This window comes from Emydura macquarii, unplaced genomic scaffold (assembly GCF_026122565.2).
Source record: "Emydura macquarii macquarii isolate MOO-44397 ecotype Brisbane River unplaced genomic scaffold, CSIRO-AGI_Emac_v2 contig_3530, whole genome shotgun sequence".
Taxonomy (NCBI): Eukaryota; Metazoa; Chordata; order Testudines; family Chelidae; genus Emydura; species Emydura macquarii.
Genome location: NW_027133667.1, coordinates 4,333,205 through 4,343,034, shown reverse-complemented (window position 1 = coordinate 4,343,034; position 9,830 = coordinate 4,333,205). Strand labels below are relative to the sequence as shown.

The window sequence follows — 9,830 nt, the reverse complement described above, 5'->3', positions numbered from 1 at the left end:
GCTGTTCCAAGCAGGTGCATCACATATTTAAAAGCGTGGCCTCAGGTCAGTGGCCTCCACTGGAACGCAGGGATTAGCTTGTAGGCTGGCAGATGCCATGGGGCAAAGCGCGGATTATTGAGCATCGTGCAAACCACCCCTCTGCCCCCTTCTAAATGAATGCACCAAAAGCGCTGCAGGCGGGGTATTGCATCCGCCCCCCCAGCTGACTGAACACCATCTGCCCGCCCTGGAAAGCAGCAGTGGCTGCCTGTCCCCCGCCTCTCGGCCAAGGCCAGGGCACGGCCCCCTCCGCGGGAGAGACCCAGCCGCTCCCTTAACTCCCGTCCGGCCGGGCCAGCAGCAGGCACGCGCCGACCAGGAACCAGCCAGGCTCCGAGCAGCGCCTCCCACCCTCAGCACTGCAACACCTGCCGTACACTGACGTCACCCGGTGGGGGGCACAGGACGCATGCGCACGTCTACCTCCCTCGCCTTGCGTTGCGTGGTTACCGCCAGCGGCGGCACGAGGGCCCGCTGCTGCCACCCGGACAGCTTAGCGTGTGGGACACTTCCGGCGGGGGAAGACAGACTCAGGCTAGGACGCCGGATGTGGGCGTTGCTGGGCACTGACTGGAGCCCAGGGCAGAAGAGGTGAGAGGCCGGGGTGGGGGCCTGATTAAGGGGGAGCGGGGGCCTGGGAGACTGGTCACACCGGAGGGGGCGGGGGTCTCGTGAGTGTGAGTGTGAGGGGGGGGAGAGGGTATCTGTGTGGGGGCTGGTAAGGTGGAGGGGCTGCTGTGTGTGTGTGTGTGTGTGTGTGTGTGTGTGTGTGTGTGTGTGTGTGTGGGGGGGGAGGGGTGCGGAGTCTGTAGGAAGGCGGAGTGTGGGTGCGTCGGGGCCTCCTGTGCACGCTGGGGGCGATGGAGGGGAGCCCGTCCAGGCGCGGTGCGGGATACAAGGCGGGCCCCATCATGAGTGACTGAGTGCGGGGGGTGCGTTTAGGGGCCCTGCGGTGTCTCGGGGGTTCCCAGGCGCAGAGACGTGGTGCCCCGTCCTCGCTCTGACTACTGCGGGCTTTTGCCCTCGCTGCTCTCCAGGGCGTCCAGCGGACCCGGCACCTCAAGGCCGTGTGAGTTCCCGATGGGGCCGTGACATTTCACTGTTTGAAATAAAAATACATTGACCTTGACTTTAAAAAAAAAAAAAAAAAAAACTAGTGAAAGCATTTCTGGTAAATGACGTTAGTATTCTAACCCAACCCCTTTATTCTTCTTCGTCAAAATCTAAACTGTCTCCCCTAGCTAGACTGCTCGCGTCCTTCCTCTTCATGGAAAGCACTTGACAATAAAGCAGGCCCCTTAGAATGGATAGTACTGTGACATTAGAAACTTCGTTCATATTTTATCAGACGCTGTTGGAAGGAGACAGGTGGTTATTGCTGATGGGGGTCACTCATGCTCTCCTGTTTCTGGCCCTCTCTTGCATTGTCTCCTCTCTAAAGACACGGTCTGGTTAAAAATTATATTAATAAGGGAGAAATAATCCTGGGGTGTGCAGGTCTTTTTAAAGACTGTACTCTGAGGGCTAGGGTGGAATGAGGGGGAGAGGCATTAATCGGAGCAAAGGAGTGGGAAAGAGTGGCATTCAAGAGGAAGAGGAATAGGAATAGGGAGGGCAGAGGGAAGGATAGTGAGGAAGGAATGGAATGAGGTCAGCGCAAACAACCTGTCAGCAAACAGAAAACAGTGTTCAGTGTTATACTGAAAACAGTCAGTCTGATGACATCACTATCATCCTGACATAAGGGCCAGCCCCTGGTGCTGCTCCTGCTGTGGGAGTCTGTAGCTCCCTAGGCTGGCTCTATTCCAAGTGCTGTTGCTTTTACCTTCCTTTTCCTTACTTCATGTTATGATATTTCAAAAGAATGTTAGATTTAGTTGAGTGAAAACCATCAGAAATAGAGCATGCTTGCTGGGTGTTAGTGTTGGGGTTCTCATTAACTAGCTTAGCTTATTTTGACATCAGGTATTAATAAAATGTTACTATTCCTGGAATTGTTCATAATTCAGATTTTGCACCCTCCTGCCAGTTCATCCTTAATAAAACTTGGAGACTAATTTGATTACATATATAAACTTTGCTCACTGATTGAACTTGTTTTCTTTTCCTATTCAGCAATGAAAATCAAAAGTAATTTCTAAAGAGGGAAAAGGGAACAATTCCCAAGTCTATCAATGAGCAAAAATTGGAGAGAGAGAGGCCAGTATACCTGTCAAATATATACAGAAGCTCAGAGGACTATAAAACAAGTAAAAGAAAACAGAGAAGTAAAACACTGATTTTTTTTCCAGATGTACCAAATACCCACGAATTCTCTTGAAGCTATGAGCAATCAGCACCTCTTAAAATAAGACCAGCAAAAAATATCATCATCATAATAAGCAAAAACTGTCATCAGTCTTTCACCACCTATGCTTAGACTTTCCAACTGTTTCTCACAGAGGTTCAGGTCACCAAGGAGACAGTCTCTGGATAGCTCTTCAGACATTTGAGGGAGTTTTCAACTTTTACTCCTTTAATCTCAGGTATTCTTAGATTGGATAGGATTAGCTAAAGACTCCGACCTTGGATTAGGCTATTTAGAAGATCCCAGCAGGGACTATTCAATGAAAAGCCCATCACAAGTCTGCTGTTTTGCATCATCTAGGAGCTAAAAGTGGTTGCCTCTCTCCTGGCATAGTGGAAAAGGCAGATTGGAAAGGGTTGATTGTGGCATAGTAGAGTGCATTGGTATCTGTGAAAGTGATCAATGCAAAATAATAATCAGTCCCATGCTCCTTTTTTAGGTCTGACCTACAAATGCAGGACTTCAGGATATCTGTTCAGAAAGGGCCGTTGCTGTGATTCAGCATGGCTCTGATATTCTCCAGCTTCTGGAGAATGAGAGCTGCTGTAACACAGGAGAGGCTTAAGCTAACTCTACCATGTGTGGCACGTGGTTATGATAAACTGAGATGCTGGACTGCAGCCATTGCAGAGCTGCTTTCTTCTCACATCAGGACATTGCTTTGCCTTAAAGCCTCTGACACTTTGCTTGCCCTCCCATTGTGGTTCTTCTCATATTCTTTTTTGACTCAAAACGCTTCGTTATTAGTTGGGTGCTGGACTCATTTCCTCCCCATTTCATCTAGCTATTTAGCCTGAATGAGAGCAAACCTAAGGAAGCAATTGCACACCAGCTCCTCCACTATGTAGAAGTTCATAGGTGGGGTCATATTTACTTCAAGATAATGTTATTAAACAAAATGTTCCCAATTAATTTAGTTTAATCTACTTGGCGCTGTCTGACTGATTATTGTCTTCACTGTTGCTTTTATAAACCTCTTTAATATTTTATGCTAATCTTGGCTCTGGTTGGTTTCTGGATACAGCTGTGAAATGCGTTTAAAAAAAGAACAAGGGTTTTAAACTTTAAAGTGAATCTAGTGCTCATGAAAGAAGGGTGATAGCGCTGGAGATTTAAACCATCACCATATTCACCAAACAGGTGTGGTATGAGCAGCACATGGGGTTTAAAGTCATTACCGGATCATGGGAATCCCATATGATTTTATTCATTAATCCCAGAAAACCAATTTCTGAAACGCCACTGCAGAAATATCCCAAGCAGAGGATTGTATCTCTGTGCTTTATATACAATGCTTCCCCAGTTCAGCTGACTGCAATAATAGAGAGAAGCAGATCTAATCCTCTTCTGTGTATGTGCTATTCCTTTTTCTGTAGGATTGACAGCTATAAACAGGAGTATCAAAGGAGCAATCTGCTGCTGAAGGCGAGACAAATAAAAGGGCTAGTCTTTTCCTTCCCTCCCTCTCTCATTTGTCTCTTCTTGTGTAGCTGCTTCCCCATTGATCCCAGCAAGTAGAGTGAAACTAACAAGGATTGTCAGGTTCATCAAGTGGACGGTAGCAGCTTGAGTGCCATTCTGTGGGGAAGAACAAATTTAAATAGGGAAGAAGATGAGGAAAGAAATGGGGAAGGAGAAGAGAAATGTGAAGACAGGAAGGGAGCTGAAGAAAAATGTCAAACAGTTCATTGGGGTGGGGAGAGAGAATTGCTCCTGTGGTCTGGCAGCAATGGTTAAAAGTTTGGAGCTGCTCTTTCTGAGAGCATCTTATTGTTCTAGAGATTCCATTTGGCTGGCTGATGGAGCAAAGGTGAGGAACCCTGGAGGGGGTGTCCTTGGTTGGAGGGAAGTTTGTTGGAGGGAATTGGGTCTCAGGAAAGAGAAGGCAAAAATGGAAAATTGGATTTTCCTCTTCCTTTACCTCCCTCCCACCCCCCAAAAAAAGAATATATAGGTGAGGAAGTGCCTCAGATATGAGGGAAAACTGATAGAAAAAATATGTGGTGCTTATGCTTGCTATCCGAAGATATAAGCGATGGGAGAAAGAAATGGAAGTATGAATCATCTAACTATGGAAATCTGTGGGTGTTTGGTGCCTACATATCTTTTGTGGACCTGGGCCTGAGTCTCCATGCCATTTAATTCATGGCTTCTCTGCAGTGACTACCAAATTAAGTGATGACTCTATATGGAGAACTGCGTATTAGGAATTAGACTGATTTTATGTAGAGCTAGGATGACAAACCTCAGACATACATATGTGTTTTCCTGTTATGCTAATGACCTTGCTGTTGGGGTAGTCAACTGTGTTGCAATGGGAAATGGGGCTCAAGCATGAGCCCCCCGCATGTAAATTTTGAGTGTGATTTAGGGGTAGAAGACAAGATCACACTGGCAAATATTTGCGGTCCTGGAACATCTCAAAGAGCTGTAGTTTTTCCTCTTCCTTCTGTAGGGAAGTGTGTATATGTGTGCGTGTCCATTCTTTGCCTGGAGATGTCTGGTCTTTCCAGTTATGCCTTGCGAATGGCCCGCCTGAGTGCCCGGATATTTGGAGAAGTTATCAGGCCAACAGACAGTTCGTCCATGAAAGTAGTGAAGCTGTTCAGCGAGCAGCCCCTCGCCAAACGGAAGGAGGTATATGATTGGTATCCCCCTCACAACACCTACTACTCCCTCATGAGGACACTCCGCTCCTTTGGCCTCTACAGGTGATTCATTTGTGTAATGGGAGTGGGGGAGAGAAGGACTGGGCAACAAGGAGTTGTGGATTCTATTAGGGGTTTGTTAAAGAAGCAGCAGAACTATTCAAAAGGTGTAGTTCAGAAGATAGTCCATAGAGAAAGAAGCACTTTTTTTGCTGTTTGGTGTGGGAAGAAGAGAGTAAAAATGTGAACTGGTTGTTTATGTAGTTTTTCTTGTTTGGGTGAAGTGAGCCTTTTGTGGGTGAGAGTTCGTAGACCAATGGGTATAGTTAAGCAATTGCATGTCAATATGGGACATGCATTTCTAGTTTGGGGGAGGGGACTTCTTTATCCATTAGGAAGGAATTGCTTTGCAAATCTGATGAATGATGGATGTGGTGTCTGTCTGCAGAACAGAAGCTAAGGCAGCAATTATGGGGTGTCCAGGTCTTTCAAGGAGTTGCAAAAGAAGTATAGCATGTTAACACACACCAACTGCTAAAATACACTTATCCTGTGCTTATGGCCACTTCAGCACATAACCTTGAAATTTAGGACAGAAGCTTTTGGTGATGGCTGAATTTTTTTAAGTTTTAAAAAAAAAAAAAAAGGTCACCTTTAAACCATCCAAAATGGCAGAAAATTGTTTTTCAAATATAGGAGGACAAAATCGACTAGAAAAATATATTCAAGCTTCTAAATGAGTGTTACAATTTTGAGTAAGAAAACAGTGAACTGATTATTTGTAGATGTTTTTGAGGCAGTTAAATTCAGTCCTTGCTTTGGCCAAGTGGCATGGAATTTATAGGAGTTTCTGTAATAGGTAGGATTAGTTTCTATTGCTATTAGGATATAGTGACCATCCAGGTGTTGCCTGCACTGTTGGGAAGAAGTGTAAACAACATTTCCTTGAGTAACTTCCTCTTGGCACAAAAAGCCAAACTATAAGCTGTGCTCCCTTAAGTTTTGTTTCTTGTGTATGCTCAGAGAGGTCTGCAATGTCTCAGGCATGCTATTCAGAAACAAATACCGTGGCAGGCAGTAGGCATTAGACACATGTAGATAGAGATCAAGGAGGCCTGAGAATAATTCATAAGTTTTTCTGAAGTATTAAAAATAGCAGTGCAGCAGCCTTAAACAAACTTGAGGTGCCGCTACCAGATTTTCCTACACTTTCCACTGCCAAGTTCCATTTGAATGGGAGATAGAATGGAATTTATTTAAAGGGTTCCCCAGGATGTTTTATCCAGTCCTTCCCACCCCATTCACTTTTTACTGCTTCTTGCATCACTGAGCGCAGGAGGGTTCTGCTTTATGACTGGGGCTCCTAGGCGCTATGATGATACAAATAAATAATAAAGAATCCCACTGGTGGATGTAGCTTCCTCCAGAACCAATCAATAGAGAGCAAGCCCAGGTATAACTGTAGCCCACGCTCCCTCTCTCCTCAGGAGCTAATGATCCCTGCCTGGCCTTACAACATGAAATCAGACTTCTGAGCTAGCTTAGAAGAGGAAAATTCTGATTCTTGCTTCTTGTTGATTTTATATTTTACTTCCCTTTTTGAGCACAATGGATCAGTAAATACAATGTAAGAAATATATATCATTTGATGCTGATAAAGGCAACCTTGTTAATTCCGTAAGTACTGAAGCAAATCTTTCAAATTATTCTGTGTGTTTGCAATAGTAAATGTAACAAGATTCAATATAGGCCTCTAGCACATCTGAGAACCATCAGACTTGTCTGAGAATAAGTATGGGTTTGGGGGCTGGAGAGCATTGGATAAACAACAAGACAAAGTCAGGAAATCAAGATCCTATTTCTCATTCTGTCACAGACTTGCTGTGACTTTGAGCAAGTCTCTTCACTTCTAAGTTTTGGTTTCTCCCACCTTTTAAAACCTCACGTTGGTGATAATAGAAATTAAGGAATTATGCCTAAGTACTTTAAGATTCTTGAATTGAAGATGCTGCTGTAATGCAAATTATCATGTTTATTTGCCTCTTGATGTAAAACACTAGGATAATGTACATGTTGTATAATGTTTAGTTTACTTTTCATCTTGCTTTATGTACATCTCTCCATTCTTCAAGATGGGAAACTACCATTCTGAGTGGGAAATATTGGCAGCTGGAACCCACTGCACTTTAGTTCTTTTGGAAGGAGTTTAAATTTAATTCTCTTCCCTCTCCTTCCTCCATCCAGAGACGAACATCAAGATTTTAAGGAAGAGATGAGACGGCTGAAGAAGCTCCGTGGTAAAGGAAAACCCAAGAAAGGAGAGGGAAAGAGAGCTACCAAGAAGAAATAGTGCCACTTTGGAAATGCCAGCCAAAGGCGTCTCTGCATGCAGCTGAGTTCATGTGCAGAGTGGGTGTATGCAATCTGCCAGATATTAAACTCTGAATTGAACTCTGTTTTTACTAGGTCTCTCTGAGCACTCAGGTTTTTGTGGGATGATTTTTTTTTCCATCAGTGACTGTATATATGGGAATCATTAAGTATGTTCCAACCCATGATGATGAGTTTGGTTTCAATTGCTGTGGGAGCCTTTTTCTACTTGAGTCAGTAATAAAAAACTGGTCTACATTTTTGGTGTACACATCTGCTGCTTTCAGTCCTTGTTTCTCTGGCTTTTCACTTTCTCCAAAACATGGCACATTCCATCTTCATTAAGTATACCTTACCTGCTTAAATTTATCCCAATGCTGTTTGGTTCAGACTCAGTCAGAATGATGTCTTCTGCTACTGTGTAGCCTGGAACATCAATTTATAATGCAAGCAGCTTCACCTGCCATACGCTTTGCCTTGGCAGTTGTTTTTATTTAATGCTAGAAACAATTCATTTGCATTATGCACTGGACGGCACTTCCTAGTCCCCTGCCTGCCACAGTACTCTCATTGTACTGTGTGTAATTAGATCTACAGGTGATAGAAATTGTGGTATGAGGATTCTAAGTTGCTTCCAAGTTCTCATCCCTACCAAATGAATTATTCTGTTTAATATGTATTACTCCCAAAGGCAATCAGACAAGGATGTTTGTTCATCTGTAAGGACGTGTATGTATTACTCCACGAGGAAATCAACTCTAGCTCATTGGTATTGGGAGCACCTTTATAGCTAGGCTTCTGCAGTGTTATCAATATTAGCAACCCTGGGTCTTCTTACCCTTCTTTTATCTCTCTTCCTGTCTGTTCTTTCCCTTTATGTGAGTCCAGCAAGAGAAGACACATCCACATCTGTTCCTCTTGCTCCCTGTGTTTTAGGTGTGCCTTTCTTTTCCTCTTCCCACTTTACATACTGTTGCCTTCTCTTCCAATATCATGGCAAGCCTATACACCCAGCTCTTTCCCTTTCCCCACCCACACAATCTGCTGCTAACAGTACTCCCTTGGCTGCCTTCCAGGATGTGGCAAGTGAATTTAACTTGGCCCTCTCCTGCTAAAAGGCTTATGTGCAAGGTGGGGGAGAATGTAGTACATAATAAGCCTTCAATCTCCAGAAGACACCTCTGAAATAAACACCTGCATACCCCGAAATATACAGAAACACAGTGAATGTAAAAAGGAGTGGGAGGCATACTCTTCCCTGTGTACCTATACCAGATGCACTTGAGAGTGGGGGTAGCTTGATAGGTGTGCTTCAGCAGGTGATGCCCAGTAGATATTGGCATGTAGATCTGTGCATTCAAAGTCCTGTCAGACTTGAGGTTTTATATAGAAAATTCAGTGATATGGCTCCTGCAGTGTACCCTCAGCTCCTTGTGCAGCTGTAGTGCTGTGTATAACTGTACATAAGGTTTTGTGTGTATCTTGTTTGTTAATCCTTATTTTATGGGTTTTTCCCTAGCAAACAGTAACCAGCTAGGTTTTTTCTCTTCCGCATGCGCGTACAAACACACGTGTTTGTGTGTGTTTAGGGTGCTGAGATACAGTTGAGGAGGAGACTAACTTTTTGTTAACTTCTGAGCATTTAAAATCTCAACTAATATTACATAATTTATTACTTCCAATTCATACTACAGTATACAAATGAGCACCCATCACAAGCTCTGGCCACCTTTGGCAAACTTCTAAAAAATAAAATAAACCAACTCCAGCACTTACATGTAAACAACCACTACCCTCCCCTCAAACCTCTCTCCCTTCCCCTCCCCAATTCCTTGAGGGCAGGGAGAAGAGATGGTTCTTGCAGCACACCTTCAAGATTAATAAACTTCAGGCTATGAACTGAGGTTGCAGGACAGTGAGTTTCAAAGCATGGGTAACCCCAGAAATCACCTCCCAGCAGCCCCATATCTTATCCTAATGGAAATCTTTATATGAAATATTTATATAGTCCCCTTTACTGTAGTATCGGAGCACGTCATACTGTTTAATACATTTATCGTCACAAGGGTTCTGTGGGGTAGGAAAGTGTAACTTCCCTCATTTTACAGATGGAGAGCTTAGGAGAGACAGAGAGAGATTCCAAGGGTGCATCTACACTGCAATAAAAGACCGGGGGCTTGGCCACAGCTGCCCCTGGTCAGCTGACTCAGGCTCGCAGGGCTAAAAATTGCAGTGGAGCTGTTTGGGCTCAGGCTGGAGAAACTCTGTGAGGGGGTGGGTCTCAAAAGCCAGGTTCCAGCCTGAGCCCGAATGTCTACATTGCAATTTTTAGCACCGCAGCCTGAGTCCTGTGAGGCCGAGTCAGCTGACCCAATGTCTGAGACTTGGGGCTGCGGGTTTTTTATTGTAGTGAGGTTCCCCTT

General features: G+C 44.4%; 1 protein-coding gene across 2 annotated transcripts; it reads left to right on the top strand.

Annotated features, from left to right (window-relative positions):
* Positions 1 to 486: 486 nt before the first annotated feature.
* MRPS33 (mitochondrial ribosomal protein S33) lies at positions 487 to 8,917 on the top strand. 2 transcript variants are annotated; one of them, XM_067536040.1, is made up of 3 exons: positions 487 to 633; positions 4,845 to 5,100; positions 7,282 to 8,917. In XM_067536040.1, the coding sequence occupies exons 2-3, from the start codon at positions 4,886 to 4,888 to the stop codon at positions 7,385 to 7,387; spliced, it is 321 nt and encodes a 106-aa protein (XP_067392141.1). In that variant the 5' UTR covers positions 487 to 633; positions 4,845 to 4,885; the 3' UTR covers positions 7,388 to 8,917. The 2 variants fall into 2 exon arrangements, with proteins under 2 accessions (XP_067392141.1, XP_067392142.1); XM_067536041.1 differs by lacking the exon at positions 487 to 633 and adding an exon at positions 1,091 to 1,111.
* Positions 8,918 to 9,830: the final 913 nt, after the last annotated feature.